At 48.7% G+C, this 21,867-nt stretch overlaps 1 protein-coding gene across 3 annotated transcripts in view; it reads left to right on the forward strand.

The window, feature by feature from the left end:
• Positions 1 to 21,867, forward strand: part of HSD17B12 (hydroxysteroid 17-beta dehydrogenase 12) — a 225,826-nt gene that overhangs the window by 62,687 nt on the left and 141,272 nt on the right. Inside the window, exon 1 of one of the 3 annotated variants that reach the window (XM_050955462.1) lies at positions 19,576 to 19,781. The exons of the other annotated variants lie outside the window; for them this stretch is intronic. Coding sequence (XP_050811419.1) covers positions 19,616 to 19,781 — 166 coding nt within the window. The 5' untranslated portion in view covers positions 19,576 to 19,615. Of the gene's footprint in view, positions 1 to 19,575; positions 19,782 to 21,867 lie in introns of those variants that run through there. 3 annotated transcript variants of the gene reach the window in all.

Genomic DNA, 21,867 nt, shown 5'->3' on the forward strand with positions numbered 1-21,867 from the left:
TGGGTCCCGCAAGCTCTGGGTCAGCTACATAGTGGGGTCCAGGGTGAGCAGCCGGCTGGTCGCGCATGGTGATGGTCAGAGGCTGCCGCCGGCCCGGTAAGCTCTGTGTCAGCTGCGTGACAGGGGTCTGGGACAGGCCACATGGTGGGTGTCTAAGGCTCCTGGCTGACCATAACGCGGTTAGGGGTCCGAGGCAGCTGCCTGACCCTGCACAGTGGGCGTCCAGGGTTACAGCCCGACCCCGTGGGGATGGGGACAGGCCCTGCAGCCCAGCCCTGGGGTTTTGGGTGGCCAGGGCTGATGCCTGGCCTCACAGGATCTGAGGCAGCTGTGTGGCGAGGATCTGGGGCGAGCAGCCAGCTGACCTGCATGGCGGAGGTCCAGGGCAGCCTCGCGGCATGGGGCTAGGGATCCGACCATCCTTCAGGAGTCTGGGGCACCCACTTGGACCTGCACAGCGGGGGTCCAGGACTGCCACCCAGGCCTGCAAACTCCGGGGCAGCCGCATGGCAGGGGTCTGGGGCGGGTAGATGGCTGACCCACACAGTAGGGGTTCAGGGCAGCCACATGGTGGGGGTCTAGAGCTCCTGGATGACCTTGCAAGGTTAGGGGTCCAGGATCTGGGGCAGCTGCCCAACCCTGCACGGTGGGGGTCTAGGGTTACACCGACTCTGCTGTAGTGGGGAGAGGGGGGGACAGCCTTGAGGGTCAGGGGTCTGGGGCACCCGCCTGGCCCCACAAGCTCCGGGGCAGCCACATGGCGGGGGTCCAGGGAAGTGAGGATTTGGAGTCTGGGACTGCTGCCTTTCCCTGCAGGATCTGGGGCAGCGGGGATCTGGCAAGCCTAATGCGGGGAGGGTGGGAGGTGGAGGGTGTCCAGGGTCCGGGGCAGCTGCCTGGCCCTGCACCGTGGCAGTCTGGGGCTGTCCTTGGTCCCTGCAAGCTCTGGGTCAGCCGCACGGTGGGGGTGCAGGGCAGCCACATGGCGGGGGTCTAGGGCTCCTGGACAGCCTTATGGGATGAGGGGTCTGGGGCACCCACCCAGCCCTGCCTGGCCCCACAATCTCCAGGGCTGCTGCCCAGCCCCACAAGGACCTGCCGCCCAGCCCCGCAAACTCCGGGGCACTGTGCGGCAGATGACTGGTGCTCCCTGCCAGCCTCGAGGGCCAGGGGTCCGGTGCACCTGGCCGTCCCAGCATATGCAGGGGCAGCCGCACGGTGGGGGTCCAGGGCAGTGGGGGGTCCGGAGTCTAGGGCTGCAGCTTTTCCCCACAGGATCTGGGGCAGAGGGGGTCTGGGGCTCCTGGCCAGCCCAACCGGGATGTGTGTCCAGGGTCTGTGGCAGCTGCCTTGCCCTGCACGGTGGTAGTTTAGGGTTGCCCTGGTCCCTGCAAGCTCTGGGTCAGCTGCATGGTGAGGGTGCAGGGCAGCCACGTGGCCAGGGTCAGGGCTCCTGGCTAGCCTTACAGAGTCAGGGGTCTGGGGCACCCACCCAGCCCTGTCTGGCCCCACAATCTCCAGGGCTGCCACCTGGCCCCACAACCATCTGCCATCCAGCCCTGCAAACTTTGGGGTGCTGTGTGGCAGATGTCTGGTGCTCCTGGCTGGCCTCGAGGGTCATGGGTCCGGGGCAGCTGCACGGCAGGGGTGCTGGGCAGCAGGCAGGCTCATGCTCTGGGGCAGCTGCCCAGCACTGCAAGCTCCAGGGCGCCCTAGTGGCCCCACAAAGTCCGGGGCAGCCACGTGGTGGAGGTCTAGGGTGGGCAGCTGGCTGGCCCCAGATGGCGGGAGTCCGGGGTATCCACCCAGCCTCACATGCTCCAGGGCAGCTGCATGGCGGTGATCCAGGGTCCAGAGCAGTGGGGATCCAAGGTCCGGGGCTCCCAGCTGGCCTTGTGGGGTCTAGAGTTCGGGGAAGCTGCCTGGTCCTGCACGGTGTGGGTCCAGGGCTGCTGCTGGGCCCTGCAAGCTCTGGGTCAGCTGTGTGGTGGGGTTCTTGGGCTGGCAGCTGGCTGACCTGCACGGTGGGGGTCCAGAGCAACTACGCGGTGGGGATCCAGGGCTCCTGGCCGACCCTGCAGGGTCAGGGGTGCGGGGCACCCACTTGGCCCCATGAGGTGGAGGTCCGGGGCTGCTGTCTGGCCCCGCAAGCTCTGGGGCAGCTGCATGGCAGGGCTCCAGCGTGGGCAGCTGGCTGGCCCTGCATGGTGGGGGTCCGGTGCTCCCGGCCAGCATTGAGGGTCAGGGTCCAGGGCATCCCCCCAGCTCTGCACGCTCCGGGGGAACCACATGGCAGGGTTCCAGGGCAGCGGGGATTTGGGGCCTGGGGCTGCTGCGTTTTCCCACAGGATTTGGGGCAGCTGTGTAGCAGGGGTCTGGGGTTCAGGGTTGGGGGTTCAGGGTCTTAGGCAGCTGGCCGACCCAAGAGCTCCAGGGCAGCTGCCCGACCCCACATGGTGGGGATCCGGGGCTGCTGCTGGACCGAGCAAACTCTGGGTCAGCTGCATAGTGGGGGTCCAGGGCAGGGAGCCAGCTGACCCACATAGCAGGGGTTTAGGGCAGCCGCCCAGCACCGCAACCTCCGGGGAACCCACCTGGCTGTGCCAGCTCCGGGGAAGCCACATGGCGGGGCTCCAGGGTCCAGGGCATCGTGGATCTGGGGTCCGGGGCATCCCCTCAGCCCTGCAAGCTCTGAGGCACCCACCAGGGTCTGCAAACTCTGGGGCAGCCGCTTGTTGGGAGTTCAGGGTCCATGGCGGGCAGCTGGCTGGCCCCGTGTGGCGGGGGTCCAGGGCAGCCGCATGGTGGGGATCTGGGGCTCCTGGCCGGCCTCACGGGGTCAGGGGTCCAGGGCAGCCACCCAGCCCAGCATACTCCAGGGCAGTCACATGGCAGGGGTCCAGGATCCAGGGCAGCTGCCCGGCCCTGCAAGCTCCGGGGCACCCACCTGGCCCTGTGCGGCAGGGGTCCGCCGTAACACATACCGAAGGGGTTCTACTCACCATATTTCTTAGTCCCCAAGAAAAATGGAGGATAGAAACCCATTCTTGACCTTTGGCAATTAAATGTTTTTATTCACAAATCAAAATTCTGAATGGTTACGCTGACATCAATAATTCCTTCCCTACAGGAGGAAATGCAGTTCACATCTCTCGACGTGATAGACTCTTATTTTCATGTGGACACACAGGAAGTTTGTTAGGTTTCTGGTAGGAAAAGAACACTACCAATTTAGAGTACTCCCATTCAGGCTAGCAACAACACCCAGGGTTTTCATGAAGGTCTTCTCAATGGCGGTCACCCAAATGAGATGTCATAGCTACACAGACTTTCCATATCTGGATGACAGGCTCCGTATAGGTCTCTCCAGTAAGGGAGGTCCAGTCCATGACTTTGTTCTTGCTTCATCTTCTGGCAGTCTTGGAATCTGTGTGAACAAAGAAAAGTCCACTTTGACTCCCACAACAGAGTTTATAGGAGCAACCCTAGACTTGATCTCAGCAAGGGCCTACCTCCCTAGAGAAAGATTGCAGACCATGAACAATCTTATAAGAAAGTCGCTTTCAGATCACAACCCCTGTCGGTTTGCCTTTCCCTATTAGGCCACATGGCATCATGTACTTCTATAATACTGTTCACCAGTCTTCACTTACACTGCCTACAGGTCTGGCTCTGATCCATCTTCTTACCAGACAGAGACCACATAAACATCAAAGTAACCATTCCCATTAGGGTTATCACTTCACTTGCCTGGTGGATTAACCTGGAACACATCACACTCGCACACGGTGTCACCGTTATCACAGATGCATTCCTTATTGGATGGACAACCACAATGCACAAGGCCACTAGGCATCCTCAGGAGACCAGGATGGATATCAGCTAGAGCTGAGAGTAGTTTGTCTAGCTTGCAACACATTCCTCCCACTTATTCGGTCCTGCCATGTCCAAATGTCAGACAACATGACAGCGGTCTTTTACATAAACAAACAAGATGGAGCAAAATTCCTTTCTCTCTGCTTAGAAGTAGTTAATTATCTGAATTGGTGCCTCAGCAACCACATATCAGTCTTGACTACATACCTACCTAGTATATAGAATTGTTTAGTGGGCAATTTCAGCATGTACTTCTCCACAGACAATGAGTGGGAAATACATCTGTGATGTGTTCCAGGTTAATCCACCAGGCAAGTGAAGTGATAACCCTAATGGGAATGGTTACTTTGATGTTTATGTGGTCTCTGTCTGGTAAGAAGATGGATCAGAGCCAGACCTGTAGGCAGTGTAAGTGAAGACTGGTGAACAGTATTATAGAAGTACATGATGCCATGTGGCCTAATAGGGAAAGGCAAACCGACAGGGGTTGTGATCTGAAAGCGACTTTCTTATACAGTGGGAAACACCTTCCTGGGATCTGTATGTATCTCAGATGAACAAGAATTCACCCTTTACTGCTGCAAGGCAGCTCTGGGTCGTGGTTCCAGGGATGAAGCCATTCTGTTATCCTGGACAGACTATTTCAGATCTGTGTTTCCTCCCATCCTTCTGCTACCACAAATTCTATGGAAGAATAGCTTGGGTCATTCTGACAGCACCCAACTGGCCCAGACAGTTCTGGTTTCTGGACCTTCTGTGAATGTCAACCTGTTGTCACATCAGTATCCAACCCTCCCTGTATATGCTAACCCAGTAGAATGGCAAGATCAGACATTCCATCCCAGGCCCACTTCACCTCATGGCCTGGTATTTGGATGGGCATCAGACCTAGAATGTTTGTGCTCGTAGACTGTTTAGTCTATTCTCAACCAAGTAGAAAAGTCCCAACGTGCAAATGTTATCTGCTAAATGGAGGTGTTTCTCTACCTGGGCATAATGTAATTAGTGATCTCCAGAAATTGCATGCATCCGATGAAGTAGGTATTCACCCACGAAAGCTCATGCTCCAATGCGTCTGTTAGTCTATAAGGTGCCACAGGACTCTTTGCTGCATTTACAGATCCAGACTAACATGGTTACCCCTCTGATTCCAGAAATTGCAGGTATCCCTGCTGTATTAGGCTATCTCCTGTCCTTGAAAACTTCAAGGTTTTCCATTAGCCCTCTGCAAGTCTGTCTAGTAGCAATTAGTGCCTTCCATCTGCTAGTAGAGGGAAACGCCATTTTTACTCACCCAGCAACAATTAGATTCTTGAAGGGCCTAGTTAGGACCCTGCCACCGCTGGTGAAACCTGCACCACACTGGGACTTCAACCTCATACAGTAAGTATTTATCAAACCACCATTTGAACCATTGACCACATATTCTATGTTTCAGCTTCCATGAAGGCACCTTTTTAGTTGCCATCACATCAGCTAGAAGGATGAGTGAATTGGGAACACTCCTGGCATACCTGCAATATACTGTTTTTCATAAAGAGAAGGTTTTATTTTGCCTGCACCTGCAATTCATCCCTAAAGTCATTTCAGAGTGTCACATCAATCAACCTATCTACTTACCAATATTCTTCCAATGAGGAGAGGAAACTTCACTGTCTGGATGTCAGATGAACTCTGGGATTCTACCTGCAAAGGACAAAACTGATTAGAAAATCACCAAGGCTATTTGTCACTATAGCAGAACAGTCACGAGGAAGGCATTATCTGCTCAGACACTCTCTAAGTGGATCTCTGGCTGCATCATCCTGTGTTCCTAATCAGTGCATATTCCTCCCCTGGATGGGGTGAGAGACCATTCCATTTGGGCACAAGCAATCTCAACAGCATTGGTTTGAGAGGTACTTATAGTGGATATCTGTAGGTCGGCTACCTGGAGCACAACCCATACATTCATGAAGCATTACACATTAGTTCAAGTGTCTTCTGCAGATGCAGCTGTTGGAACTGCAGTGTTACAAGCATCTATACCAACTGCATCATCCCACTATACCAATTGCATCCTCCCAGCCCACTTCTCTTTAAATACTGCTTATCCATCATCCACATGTGGAATACACATAGGCCTGATCTACACTGGGCGGGGATCGATCTAAGAGACACAACTTCAGCTACAAGAATAGCATAGCTGAAGTTGGCGTATCTTAGATCAACTTAAATTGACTTACTTTGCGTCCTCGCAGCATAGGATTGACAGCCGCCACTCCCCCGTCGACTCCGCTTCTGCCGCTGGTGGAGTTCCAGAGTCAATGGGGAGCGCGTTCGGGGATCGATGTATTGCGTCTAGATGAAATGCAATACATTGATCCGCGATAGATCGATCACTACCCGCTCATCTGGCAGGTAGCGTAGACGTACCCATAGGGACCAGCTTTCAAAGAAGAAATGGAGGTTACTTACTTGTAACTGGAGGTTCTTCAAGATGTGTGATCTCTATCTGTATTCCACTACCTGTCCTCCTTCCCCTCTGCTTTGGATCTTATTTGCTTTATGATAAGAAGAGAAACTGGAGAGGTGTCACTCTGCACTGCCCCTTATACTCTCAGTTTAGAGCACAAGGGGAGTAACTGTGCAGGCGCAGACTAACAAACACTACTTGTCAGAAATCTCCGAGCTTAGGTGTACGGTGCACATGCATAGCAACTTGATCATTGGCAGATGGAAAATTTTTTCTTCAGATGAAGGGTTTGGGAATCAGGCAGGCCTAGGTTTGATCAGGTGCTTAGAATTAAGTGTTGTGTGCTCTGTGAAAACTAGCTCCCTACAATTCCCAAAGGGAAAATGCTTCTCAGGGCAGCAGCATCCCATCCAGCAATTAAAGGGCTGTGATTGTACCCTGTGCTGGACCTTTTTTTGGTGTCATTAGTAAACAAAAGTGTAGGAGAAAAATTTTCAGGGTGAAAGACGATGTCACTAGACTATCCAATCTACTGAACCTGCTTAAAGAAGGGTGTAGAGCAGAGGTAGGCAACCTATGGCACGTGTGCCAAAGGGGCATGCAAGCTGATTTTCAGTGGCACTCACACTGCCCAGGTCCTGGCCACTGGTCTGGGAGGCTCTGCATTTTAATTTAATTTTTAATGAAGCTTCTTAAACATTTTTAAAACCTTGTTTACTTTATATACAATAATAGTTTAGTTATATAGTATAGACTTATAGAAAGAGACTTTCTACAAACATTAAAATGTATTACTAACATGCGAAACCTTAAATTAGAGTGAATAAATGAAGAATCGGCACACCACTTCTGAAAGGTTGCCGACCCCTGGTATAGAGGCATAGTATAGAATCAAATTCCAACAGCAAAATGGAAGATGTAGATATGACTTCTAGCAAGGAGAATAATGAAGGATTATTTTAATGAACTAAGGCTGGGACTTTCAAAAGAGCCTAAATGATTTAAATGCCTCAAATCCTATTCAGTTTCAGTGGGAGCAGGGTGCTTAACTATCTTAGACTCTATTGAAAATCTCCCTTTTAATGACTGTGACTGTCATCGAGTAGGTTCTGGGGAGGTGAGAAGCATTTAGGGAACTCTCTGAAGAAAGAAAGAAGTATTGTTGGGTTCTAACAACAGAGGCCTGTGAGTTGTAAGTCTTGACTACTGTTCCTGACAGTGTCATATGCCACCTCTCTGTGCTTCAGTTTTCTTGTCTGCGAATTGAGAATGATATATACCTACTTCACATGCATTCCATGAGGCTTAATTAATGTTTGTAAAGTGCTTGGAGAACCTAAGATGAAAAGTTTTGTAGACGTGCAATATTACTAAGTTGTAGAAGTGCTACCAAAAATATTTGACAAATGGTGGCCCTCAGCTAAGGGTCTGGAAGAAGGGTGATGTTTTTCAAATCTTTAAAAATAAGGGGAAATGAATAAGCCAAGATAACCTGACTTCTGTGCCTCTTAATTCTCTGGAAAAACATAAGAGGGGAACACAGAGCTATGGAGAAGAGGAAGCATTACATGATTGCTGCTTTGCATCTGTGAAACCCAAGTCATGCTATACTAAGTTTCTCATCAACAACAGATGCATTGGATACAGGGAGGGCTGTAGACACAATTTCATGTTCAACATAGCACCACACAAAGATGCACTGAGAGAAAGATGATTCTAGATAATATGAAACAGTGAATAAACAATGGGTTATAGATGGGAAACAAAGAGTTCTCATCAAAAAGCAGATGGGGCTGAGGGGAATGCATCATGTGAGATAACACAGTATGTTGGTATTGGGACCAGTGAAATGAATACTGTCTTTTGTTCATTCCATAATGGACAAGTGTCCATATTACTAACTTACTATTTCAAAAGGCACTGACTGGCAGTGTCAACAGAGACTCCAAGGAATAAGCAAGTGGGACCATGTTGTCTTGCCTCTAGAGGTGGGCTTTCCTACTCAGAATCAACAGGGTGCATTAGGCCAGAAGAAGGTTAACCTTCTGCTTCCACTGCTCACACTGTATATTCACTAGAGAATGTCACACTCTGGGACTCTTAGTTCAGCACCTATAATCACTAAAATTTACTTTTTAAAATGTACTCGTGACTTTGAACATTGCTGCTTCTAGAAAAGCTGCTTTCCTGCACACCAATCCCTCAAGCCACTTCCTGTTCTGCATGTTGAGGATGTGAAGCACTCCCCATTATAATTGCTCATGGAAAAGTCCTACAAAATTCAAAAGGGATTGATAACCTTTATGTACAGTTTATTAACCAACCTTAAGAAATCTATAGGATGTTTTAAAAAACTGTCTATAGAAAGGATAACATCCTGTAAATGGTCTTAGTCCCTCCCTGCTCCTCAACAGAGTACATAGACCCTGATTTAGTGTCCAAACTTACCCCTATTTTCCAGCATTTTGTTAATCTTTTAAAATCAACGAGCCTTGCACAAAACCCAACCTAAGCTTCTTTCCTAATATTGACTGTTCCTATGGTGTTCCTCTAGGAGCTCCTCTATCCTATTTCTCTCTGGCCCAAAGAAACATTCCCACCCTTTTTCTGTTGGCTAGCATGACACAACAATAATTATCTCCCACCTTAATGCAGGGGTTTTGCACTTGGGCCTAAGGTAACTCAACAGAAGGGTCCTAGAGCCTAAAATGCTCTCTTAATGTCTATAGGTTTATAGTGTAAATTCTATGGCTTCCTATTGCGTAAGTCCTGTTAAAGAAACTTTCTCATAAGGATCCACAGAAATCAGTGTGCCAGTTTGGCTCTGCGTTCAGCAGGATGAACACGCCAACAATTTCTTGGTTTTGGTGAAACTTCTGTTTCTGCAGTTATACTGTGCTGTTTATTGTTCAGCAATTCAGGACTTAAATCTCTGAGGCAGAAAGGGAGGTTGCTGAAACCTTAGGTTTACAAATAATAATAATAATTAATAATTAATAATGCAGATGCCATGCAGACTGGTAACCTGAAAAACATGGGATGAGGCAACTTGAAGCTAGGACAGCTCAGTTGTATTTCCCTCACCAGCCAGCAAAGATAGTCAAAATATGTGTTGTAACAGGTTTAGCTAGAGATAGGAACCAGAGCATAACTTTGTTTTGTTTTTTAATTGTAATAATTCACGTGTGCTGCATTAACATTGTAGAAACCTCTGAAGGGAACTACTATAGAAGAGAGGTAAAAGCTGCAGTTAGACAGATTGTTAGTGTGAAAAACAAAGTTGTAAAGGGATCACATTTGCTTGGGCCACAAGTATGTCACTTAGATCATGTCTGCAGTAGGAGCACTTTTCCAGTATAGATATACCAGTATACTGTACCAGCAAAACACTCCTAGGGTATGTCTACACTACCTGCCGGATTGACAGGCAGCAATTGATCCAGTGAGGATCAATTTATCGTGTCTAGTCTAGATGTGATAAATCGACCTCCAAGCATTCTCCCGTCGACTCCTGTACTCCAGCGCCGCGAGAGGCACAGACAGGGTCGATGGAGGAGCAGCAGCAGTCGACTCACTGCAGTGAAGACACCACAGTAAGTCAATCTAAGTACGTCGACTTCAGCTATGTTATTCACATAGCTGAAGTTGCATAATTTAGATCGATTCCCCCCCAGTGTAGACTAGGGCCTAGTGTGGAGGCAGCTGATATCAGAAAAGCTGCTTCAGCCCCAGGGGGTTTAACCCAACTGCAACTGCTGCTCCAGCGAGCTGGGGACCTTTGCTCTGGTGATGGGCTGCCAGTCAGCTGTTCTGGCAGCTGGTGCTCTGGCAACACTGGTGTTGGCCACCAGTTGGCTGTTCCAGCCACCACCACCCCCGCCCCTGCTCCTGGCGCTGCTCCAGTGGTTAGCAGCTGCTCCAGCTCTGTCCCAGCAGAAGTCATGGAGGTCCTGGAAAGTCATGGTATCTGTGACATCAGTGACAGAATCATATCCTTACGCATTGCTTATAAAGTGAGTGACTCTTAGCTTGAGAGCTCCAATGGATATCAGGTGCTAGGCTGGCTCACAGTAAGAAGGGTGTTTCTCAGCTAACCACAGCCCAAGCCATCAGAAAGGAAGGAAAATGTCATGGCTAAGGCACGGGAATGGGTTCTCACTGAGATAAATAAATTAATATTTGTGAGGCACTCAGCTGCTGCAGTGATCAGGGACACAGAAAAGCCTATTAATAAAAATTACTGGTACCTCTTGTAGTAGAGAGAGAGTCTTGAGCCCTCGGCCTGGTGCAAGATCTGAGTCCTGAACTATAGGCTGTGAACCAAAGTCAGGCCATGTATTAAAGCAAATAAGCATCCAGTATATGAGCTTGGCAAAGTTGTTGCCAGTGAAGTAGGCACTAGATAGTTACGTAAATGTCTAAGTAATATGATTTGTCTGAGATATCAGGAAGAAGTGGAGGTAACAAACAAATATCATAAAACAGGGAAGATAAACAATTTATGTACTATTGCAGTTGTTGGTCTCAGTCTATAAATGTTGGGGTACCACACCTTAACTCTTTGTGTGGTGTGGGGGACAGCAGAGACTGCCCCAGATGACTGAGTCACTCTTTGCCACTGTGCACTCATGTATTAGTGTATCTGTAACCACGGAGCCAGGGCACTAGGACTGTGCCAGGAAGGCAATAAACCTGTCTGAGTGGCCTTTGCCACTGAACTATGCCTGTGGTCTCTCTTTATGAGTCACGTCAAGCTCTGTTGAATTAGCAAACTGCATTATCTGTTGATAACATTGGAGCTCCAATGTGCTTGAGTGTGTTTCTGAAAATGATCAATTTGATTCCCTGATTCTGACATCTTGTGGGAAAATTTCAAGACTAAAGCACTGTCTACTGCCAAGTATGTCTTTGGAACAACAAAGGAAAAAGAACCTGACTGGTTCACAGCGTCTGAACATGTGTTGCTCCCATTCATAGAAAAGAAGAAGCAAGCCCACTTCACTTTACTTCAACAACCAACTAAGTCCAGAATGTTGAGTTCAAAGAAGCTAAGGTTGTGGTCCAGAAAGCCAATAGAAAAGGTGCCCAGAAGATTCAGACCTGCTTTGAAACAGAGGACCTTCATCGTACCTATGATGGAATCAAAGAGGCACTTAGGCCAATTTGTAAAAACACCTGCAAACTTGAAAGTGGAAGATGGCACCATCCTGACTGACAGGCAAGAACAACTTGGCCAATGGACTGAGCATTACAAAGAACACTACTCAAAGGATGCGATTATCTGTGATACTGCCTTAGCTGCCATTCCCCAGCTTCCAGTGATGTAGGAGCTGGACCAAACACCAACTCCTGAAGTTGTAGAGAATGCTATCAAAGAGCTTGTGCCTGGGAAAGCAGCAGGCAATGATCAGATACTTCCAGAGCTCCTAAAGGCAGGGGGGAGAAAGCTTGTGAGCGGTTTCCACACACTTCTCTGCACGTCTTGCCTGTGGGCTGGCTGGACTTGTATGCAGCTTTAATGTTTCTGCAGCCTTGTGTGTACTGTTTGTAATTTCACATCAGCGGGTGTCATTAGACTTGTTCTTGGTAAAGGCAAGAAAGTTATTGGGATGATAGAGCAGGGGTCCATCTTACTTAAAGCACAGGTTTGGATTATAAAATAATGTAAGAGATTGCTCTTAGTTTTATCTATGAAAAATAAACCCAACTCATAAAATCTTTCCATCATACAGTGATTTACTCTTTAAAAGACGAAAACAGGTGAGATGAGTTTTGGGTGAACGTGTGGATCAATTCCTATTGGAACCAGTTTACTCATCCCTAGTTGTTACCTATTGAGAGCATAAAAATGCAGACAGGAACTAGGAAAGATGTTGAGATAATCCAGAACTAGAACTAAAATAAAAATAGCAGAGAAACCAGTACAAAATCCACACTAAAAAGGCTGTCAAACTGGCCCTATGGCCCAGCTTCGTCTACGCTGCCACACTGAAGATCAGGTTTTGATTTCTAATCCCAATTTCTCACTCTCAGCTCTAGAAGTGCTGTGGAGGCTGTACTGGCCCTGGCTGGCAGAATGATTTATGTTACATGCGAGTGGATTATGGTAAAGTTATATCATTTTCTGCTACTGTATTAGCAACATAGGACCACAGGGGCTTGCACCTCACTGGGATCTGTGAATTTGAGGCCACAGAATTAGCTGTAGCATCTACCCACACACAGAATGGTGCTCCAGAATCTAAACTTTTCTAGCCCTTGTGGTTGTAAAGATGGTCATGAAAATATGAACGGACTATAAATCAGTGATCCTTCCTGGATCTTCAGCCAGCCAAAACAATAGCTAAGAGAGGTTCAGTCTGCCACATTCATCTCAATGAGTTGATATGCTGGAACATGACAATTTAAATATCAACACTGTTGACTATTTATCTGCTGACAATTTTAGTAGAAACATCCAGCTCATTTTTTACTCAAAATTCCAAACTGCTTCCTATGCCTCCCCACAACTAAACCCCTCAACTTTCCTCTTCCAACATACTAAGGCCATGTCTATATTACTATATTATGTCAATTTAACTTACATCAGCATACAATCATTAGAGTTATGAAATTGCTTGTGTGTGTGCACACGGCTCCTTGTGTCGGCAGTGTGTGTTCTTGCCAGGAGCAATTGTATCGATTGTATTGTCAGTGTAGGGCTTTGTGGGATAGCTTCTGAAAGCCAGTAGCAGTTGATGTAATCAATGCAGTGTCTACACTGATTACACTGACCTAATTACATTGACCAAGACTCTACGCTGCTCTGGGAGGGGGTGTTGCTAAATCAGCATTTATGTCGGCAGGAGCCAAATTTAAGTGAAGACACTTCCACAGTGAGGTCAATGCAAGGCACCTTACATTGACCAAACCCTGTAGTGTAGATCAGGCCTCAAGCTCCAGCTTCATCTCTGACAACTTGCATTATGCTATTATGCAATGTAATGTCAATACAAAATCTGTGATATATTGAAAACTGAAAGTGGGGGAACAGCATGATATAGACTGAATTTAATATCAAAATAAACAACCCTGGCCTACCATATTACTGTATTGGGCTATTGTATTATTCAGTAACAGTCTCTATTTTCCAATTTAAATAAATCTGCTGTAAAATTAGAATATTAAAGATATTTTATTGAATGGGAATCTGGACTAGGACTCAAGGGACCTGGGTTCAATTCCTTGTTCAGCCACCGAGTTCTTGTGTGATTATAGGCAAGTCACTTAAGCCACTTTGTGCCTCAGTTCTCCATCTGTAAAATGGGGTTTATACTTTACTGCATCACAGGGTTGTTATGAAGAGACAATCCATTAATGATTGGGAGGCATTCAGATATTATAGTGATGGGGTTATATAAGTAGCTAAATAGATAGAATTTGCAGCATGCCACAGAGATTTTCCAGTGACTCTACAACAAGGTTGGCAACCTTTCAGAAGTGGTGTGCTGAGACTTCATTTATTCACTCTGATTTAAGGTTTCACATGCCAGTAATACATTTTAACGTTTTTAGAAGGTCTGTTTCTATAAGTCTTTAATATATAACTAAACTATTGTTGTATGTAAAGTAAATAAGGTTTTTAAAATGTTTAAGAAGCTTCATTTAAAATTAAATTAAAATGCAGAGCCCCACGAACCAGTGGCCAGGACCCAGGCAGTGTGAGTGCCATTGAAAATCAGCATGTGTGCTGCCTTCAGCACGTGTGCTATAGGTTGCCTACCCCTGCTCTACAAAGTCATGCTCAGGAGTGGAATGGTGAGGTTAAAAGGAGCATGATCCAAAAGATATGTGGAAGAGCCTTAAGCACAAGGTTTATGGTTGATGAGTTCAACAGATGAAGGATACAGCATAAGATGCATGGAAACTTGCCCAGATTACTAGACATGCTAAGGTTATTACAAAATTGCACAAGAGCACTTCCAACAGTGAAATCAGAGCAATAATACTTGACACAATACAATGTTCCAGTGACTACTTAGAGGGGAAGCCAACTCAGAATAATCATTTCCATACTCAACCTCGACCAATAAAGAACAATAAGGGTAAGAGTGAAGAAAACCAAAGTGGAAGAGGGCAAGTTGAAGCCTGGAGTTTTTGGAGGGGTGGGATGGGGAAAGGAGGGAAGAGGCTTGAGTGGGGCACAAGTTGCTGAAATCAGGGAAAGCAGGGCTTGTGTTGATTCTTCTTCTGGCCTCATTGCTATACTAGAGAAAAGAGGTGCCTCGCAGAGATCTGTCTCGTCCTTGTGCAATCCTGCTGTGGGACATAGGGCCAGCCTGTGTGTGGCAGAGCTTGCATGAGGTAAAGGGCCTCAACCTGTGGCCTGCTTTACATAGGACCAGCTCTGATTGAAGCAGTCTAAACAAGCAAAAGAAGTCAATAAATATCAAGCAGTTTGACTAAAAGCAAAGCAATCAACTTAGATAAGAGAACTAAATGAACTAAATCTCCCTGACCCAGCAACTCCCTAATAACAGACTCTTGTTATCGTGACCTACACAACTGGGGGAACTTCATCTGTTTTATGAAAAAATATGTTAAAAATGTTTGGAGCACACAACTCAGAATGGTGGGAAGATGGAACCTGATGCATCAGGGAGCATAACACATGAGAAGTAATTCTGTGGTACAGAAACTACATTATAGTTTATTCAGTTTACAGACATGTGCTTGAACCAGTATTATTCTGGACAGTCATACACTAATAATAATATATATTAACTCTTTGAACCTGTGATGAAATGGAAAAAGTACTTCATCTCTTTTGCCTGTAAAGGGTTAACAAAATCAGTGAGCCTGGCTGTCACCTGACCAGAGGACCAATCAGGGGACAGGATACTTTCAAATCTTGAGGGAGGGAAGTTTTGTGTGTGCTGTTAGTTTTTGGTTGTTGTTCACTCTGGGGACTCAGAGGGACCAGACGTGCAACCAGGTTTTTCTCCAGTCTCTCTGATACAGGCTCTTATAAGTTCAGAATAGTGAGTACTAGGTAGATAAAGTGAGTTAGGCTTATGTTTGTTTCTTTATTTGCAAATGTGTATTTGGCTGGAAGGAGTTCAAATTTGTATTTTGCTGAAAGGATTTTAATTTGTACTTGTATACTTAGGCTGGGAGGGTATTCCCAGTGTCTATAGCTGAAAGACCCTGTAACATATTCCATCTTAAATTTACAAAGATAATTTTTACTGTTTTTTTCTTTCTTTCTTTAATTAAAAGCTTTTCTTGTTTAAGAACCTAATTGTTTTTTTTTTTTTCTGGTGAGACCCCAGGGGACTGGGTCTGGATTCACCAGGGAATTGGTGGGGAGAAAGGAGGGAAGGGGGAGAGAAAGGTTAATTTTCTCTCTGTGTTAGGATTACTTTCTCTCTCAGGAGGAGTCTGGGAGGGGGAGAGAGAAGGAGGGGGAAAGGTGAATTTTCCTCTCTGTTTTAAGATTCAAGGAGTTTGAATCACAGTGATCTTCCAGGGTAACCTAGGGAGGGGAAGCCTGGGAGAGGCAACAGTGAGGGAAAGGGTTTACTTTCCTTGTGTTAAGATCCAGAGGGTCTGGGTCTTGGGGTCCCCGGGCAAGGTTTTTGGGGGGACCAGAGTGTACCAGGCACTTGAATTCCTGGTTGGTGGCAGCGCTACAAGTACTAAGCTGGTAATTGAGCTTAGAGGAATTCATGCTGGTATTCCATCTTTTGGATGATAAGGTTCAGAGTGGGGGTTTATACCACAACAGGAGAGAAAAGGAGAAAGCCTGGCCCAGTTCAGGCTGACTGGTGAACAGGTGGGCGTTAGCTACTGCCCTATCTGAAAGGTAGTCTGCCCGCCAAGACATCATGTTCTGTCTCCCAGCCAAGGGAGACTACAGAGGAGACCTAGGAGTGTCCGGTAACTGAGTGACTCCAGACCAGAGACAGTCTGGGCACAGGTGTCGACTTTCTTCTGTCTGGGTGGGTGCTCCACCCCTGCTCCGCCTTGAGGCCCTGCCTGCACTCTACCCTTTCCCCCAAGCTCCCCCCATCACCTGCCTTTTCCCACCCCTACCCCCACTTTGTCCCTCCTGAGGCCCTGCCCCCACTTTGCCTGTTCCTGCCCTACTCCACCCCCTCCCACCCACCACCAAACAGCTGATTGGTGGGGCCCAAACTTTTGACTGCCCTGCCCAAAGGAGCCTGGACCGTGGCTGAGCACCGCCCAAGGTCCATGAGAGGCAAGCAATCCCAGCAAATTAGATAATAGGGACCATGCCCCAACTGAAGGGATGCTGGTAGGAAGTAGTCCAGGAAAGTGGATTTAGATTCATAGGTGGCGGGTTATATGGGCTTGAGGTGCTTGGGCTCCAGGAATATTCAGGGCCGGGTGCCCTGCTCCAGCAATATTTGGAGCTAGGTCTCTCCCCTGGCCCTGCCTGGATTGGGTCCCAGCCCCCACGGGTCTCCCCCCACCACCCCGCCCTGCCGCGTCCCTGCCTGGAGCGGGTCCCAGCTTCCGCCTTCCACCCCTCCACTGCGTCCCCCCTTTGCCGCGTCCCTGCCTGCGTGCTGCCAGAGAACGGCTCCCGGCAGAACTGCTGTCGCTGCCCCAGTGTCCTAGCGCCTGCCATCCGCTAATGGCAAGGCAGGCTGCCCTTACCCTGCCCTAGCCCTGAGCCTCTCCAACGCCCCAAACCCTCATCCTCAGCCCCAACCCTCATCTCCCTGCACCCTAATCCTCTGCCCTGGCCAGAGCCCTCATGCCCCCGCACCCTGATCCTCATCCCCAGCCAGAGCCCTCATCCCCCTGCACCCAAATCCTCAGCCCCAGCCAGAGCCCTCATCCCCCTGCACCCTAATCCTCTGCCCCAGTCAGAGCCCTCATCCCCCGCACTCTGAGCGTCTGCCCCAGCTCAGCCCCCCTGCATCATGAACCCCTCATCCTCAGCCCCAACCCTCATTCCCCTGCAGCCTGAACCTCTACCTCAGCGTGCACCACTTCCCCCTTCCTACACCCCCACCCCCAGCCGAGCCTGCACCCAAACTCCATCCCAAAGCCTGCAGCCCTCACCCCCTCCTGCACACGCACCCTGTGCCCCAGCCCGGAGCCTGCACCCAGCACCCAAACTCCTTCCCAAAGCCTGCACCCCTCCTGCACCCTAATCCCCAGCCCAGGACCTGCACCCTAGACCTTCCCCCTGAAGCCCCGCCCAGAGCCTTAGGCAGGTGGAGGCAGAGTTGCGGGGGCGGGTTCTGGGCACCACCAAAATTTCTACAAACTGGCCTCCCATGTTTAGATTCCCTGCTTGGAGTGCCCCTCCAGAGGAGTGGGAGGGCCTGGGTCCTTCTACCCCCACTACCTGAAAAACTAAGGCATCTTGACCAGGAAAACAAGGGGTTGTAAGGCATGCCAGCCACTAGGCTGACAGGCCCTCCAAGCACCCTGTTACAGAACCATTCCTCCCAAAGACACTCAAACTGCTTTACAAACTATGGCCTTCATTATGATTAGGTTTATTTTAAAAAAATGCTGAGGTGGGGGCCGGGAAGGAGGAAGCACCTATTCATAGCTTTAGGAACCCCTGCCATAAATTATAAAAGCACATCTATAATCACCCACATAACTTAATTTACTTCATTGAGGCTATTTATGTTCTTAAAGGTAACAAGTAGAAGTGAAGCAAAATACTTCGTGTCTATGAACCTGGCAGGAAAAAAAAGGTAGGCAAAATGTAATTACTCGTAATGGCAATTGGGCTAGGACAAGAAACAATCCCTCTCTGCTTGCAAAAAGTGCGACAGTCTTTAATGACTACAGTACATGTGAACAGGACACTGGAATTGCATGTCATCAGATAGATGGTACAGTTTCTGAATTAGCCTAGTTGCTGCTAATACTATCTATGATGGGACATTTGTGAAGCTTTGATTCTGTGGGACGAGCCTCATCTACTGACTCACCAAAACTATTTACAGCAGGCTGGGTTTTCGTTGAAATTCTTCACATCATTATTGACCAGGTCCAACCTGATTATTTCCAGTAGTGCAACAATATACTTACCTTTCACATGAAGAAAAGATCTTGCTGAAAATCTTTGCAGTAGGTCCTAGCTGAAATAAAGTTGTCTTACACTGTCATTTCTAGATGCTCTTATTTTTTTCACAAGTGTCCTAGCAAGCTCCTAGTTCATTCATCTAGAGGATGAGGATTTGTTGGCTTTGCACATTTCCAATGGAGAAGCAAAATGTCCCCGATGCGTCCTATTGAAAATGAACATTTGTGTCCCTTATTTTAGCAAAGCTTTACATACTGTGACACAGCACAGATATCTGATTTCTAGTCTGTATGTGGTCTTGTGCCATGACATGAGTCAAACATTCTGCCCTGTACATTTTAGCAACTTAGGCATCTGCCCTACTGCACAACTGGACTCCTGTCTCCCTGTCAGCTTTGATCACAGTCCAAAAGCAGGAGTAGGAAGGCCCCTACTTGCAATGAGATCTGGTACCTAAACACTGGTACACTTATACATAGTTGTGCAGATGTATGACAATATTGGTGGTAAGCACATTGCTGCAAATCAGTAACTGCAAGCTGCACTTTACAGGTATTGGTGAGCTGCTGGGATCGCCTGCCTTCAGGGCTTGCAGGAGGTCCCCAGACAGTGCCCGTTTGTCGCCCTAGTTGGGCCCAGTCTGGGGATTCTTTCTCCCCAGCGGGCAAGGCCGGCGCTTCCATTGAGGTGAACTAGGCCTCAAGCATTTTCGGGGGGCAGTATTTTGCCGGGGGGAGGGGGCACGGCAGGCGGCTCCGGTGGATCTGCCGCAGTCGTACCAGGCGAAATGGCCGTGCGCCTAGGCCGCGAAAAACTCTAGCGCCGGTCCTGCCAGCGGGGAATTCCACGGGCTTAGCTCACAGAGACTCTGCACTGTAGTTCAAACTACGCGCCCCGCCAGCACCATCGGCGGCCAAACAGTCTGTGTGACTGACACGTGTCTCTACCAAAGGCTGTAGAAGCGTAAATTCGACCATGTGGCGTGCAGACGCCTGATGAATGGGAGCTTTTGATGAGCATCTCCATCTTCCAATCAGAAGGCAGTTGGCGTGGGCCCGTAGAATTGGGGGCAGTGTGCCGAAGCGCTACCCAATGGAAGAGGAGTATGTTTTTGAGTGAGAGGCAGCCTAGCCAATGGCGAAGTAGTGGCGGGTGGGCGGTGTTACGGGTGTGGGTCAGCGCCGACCCGCAGGGTTTAGTGTGCTCCTGTCCGCCGCCCCGGCAGCATGGCGATCCCGGGAAGTCTCTTCAGTGGCGGTTTCCTCTACTGGGTGGGGGTGCTGAGCGCAGTGTACATCACCGTGCGGGCCACCTACCGCCTGCTGGCCGGGCTCCGCGTCTGGGTGCTGGGCAGCCCGGTGGTGCTGGGCCCGGGGCTGGGAGCCTGGGCAGGTGAGTCGGCTTCTCTGGGGCTGCCCCCTCCGCCGCCCCTGGTCTGAGCCCACCCTGCCCCGGAACGGCCCGGGGCTCCCTCTTCAGCGACGGGTTTCCGCCGGGATCCCTTGAGGTTGGAGCCCTCCGCGCTGGAAGCCCCATGCGGCTGGCACTGCCCCAGGGAGCCTCCCTGCCCCCCATCCGGGTTGGGGGCCGAGCTGCGCCGAGTCCCTTGTACCCGGCCTGAGTCCCTGCCCGGAGGGGGTGGGTAGGCCGAGGACCGGAGACCTACTCCTGGTCGCCACCTTTGCCCCGCGTGGGGCTGGCCTGTCTGGCCTTCCCAGCTTCTTGGCGTGGTCCTGATCTGTTCCCCCGCAGGCGCGGGAGATGAGTTTCCCCGCTGGTAGCAGGGAGCTGCGGCTCTGGGAACGTGTTAGTGGGGGGGCAGGGCAAATCCAAATTAGAGTGATCCAGCAAAACTTCTCACCAATGAACTGTTTGCATGCATCCAAAACTACATGAAAGCTGTAGTATAGCTGGGGCCCTACCAAATTCATAGTCCTTTTTGGTCAAATTCATAGGGCTTTAAAAATTGTAAATGTCATTATTTCAGCTATTTAAATCTGAAATTTCACCGTGTTGTAATTGTAGGGGTTCTGATCAAAAAGCAGTTGAAGGAGGGGGGTTTGCAGTACTGCTGCCCTTACTTCTGCTCTGGTGCTGGCAGTGGCGCTGCCTTCAGATCTTGGCAGCTGGAGAGTGGCAGCTGCTGGCTGGGAGCCCAGCTCTGAAGGCAGAGCCACCACCAGCAGCAGCGCAGAAGTAAGGATGGCATGGCATGGTATTGCCACCCTTACTTCTGCTGGTGGGGCACTGCCTTCAGAGCTGGGCATCTGGCCACCAGCCGCTGCTCACTGGTCACCAGCCACCATTCTCCGTCTGTCCAGCTCTGAAGACAGCACTGAAGTAAGAGTGGCAATACCACCACTTCCCTAAAACAACCTTGTGATCCCCTGCAACTCCCTTTTGGGTCAGGACCCCCAATTTGAGAAACACTAGTGTCCTCCATGAAATCTGTATAGTATACAGTAAAAACATACAAGACCAAATTTCATGGGGGGAGACCAGATTTCACGATCTGTGAAGCGTTTTCATGGCTGTGAATTTGGTAAGGCCCTAAGTATAGCTTAACCTCTGCACCCCAGACACACTGCATGTTAAATTAGTTTAAAGAAAACAATGGAAAATTAGTCTTAGATACAGGCTTATGTGTATCTGGAACATGTGCTTGAGGGATAACCTCAGCCCCCTGAAATATAACTCATTCTGCCTCAATGTCTCAGCCATATAAGCTTACCATGTCCCAAATTTGGGATAAGGATTAATACTGAAGGTTCCAAGAGAAAAAATAATAGTAAAGTGTGTAAAGGGACGAAGGATCTGGCTTTAGTATAAACATTTTCTGTTGATAATTCTCTGTTTTGACTGTCATAAATACATTACGGTAATGTGGTCTAGTGGACTAAATGCAAGATTGGGAGCCAAGGGGCTTTTGTTCTGATTATGGTATTGTGACCAATTTGATCTGTGGATTTGATAACCCACTCAATCCCTATTTGTTAAACAGATAATCCCTGAATTTTAGAAGTTCTGAGGAAAAAAATATTAGTGAATGTGACCCCGGGGTCCTTTCCAAACAGCCACTGAAGTGCCAGTCATGCACCTGTTGGAACATTTCACTATTTAATTTCAGTTTATTGTTTGTAATTTCTCTTTGCCATTTTGTTCACAATTTGTACCTTGCCTGACAATTTGTTGTTTTATTATAACAGTAGCATTTTGGTAGTATTTATACTTTTAAAAAGTAAAACAACTACTAGGGCTACATTTAGTTGGTGATTATTAAGGCTACATTTTAGTAACAGGTATTTTTAGTAAAAGTCATGGACAAGTCACGGGCAGTAAACAAAAATTCACAGCCCATGATCTGTCCATGACTTTTACTATATACCCCTAACTAAAACTTGGGCTGGGGGTGCTCGGGGAGGAGGGGAGGGGACGAGCCAGGGGGTCTTGGGATGCTCGGGGTGGGGGGAGGCAGGTG

Source organism: Gopherus flavomarginatus, chromosome 5, assembly GCF_025201925.1.
Source record: "Gopherus flavomarginatus isolate rGopFla2 chromosome 5, rGopFla2.mat.asm, whole genome shotgun sequence".
Taxonomy (NCBI): domain Eukaryota; kingdom Metazoa; phylum Chordata; order Testudines; family Testudinidae; genus Gopherus; species Gopherus flavomarginatus.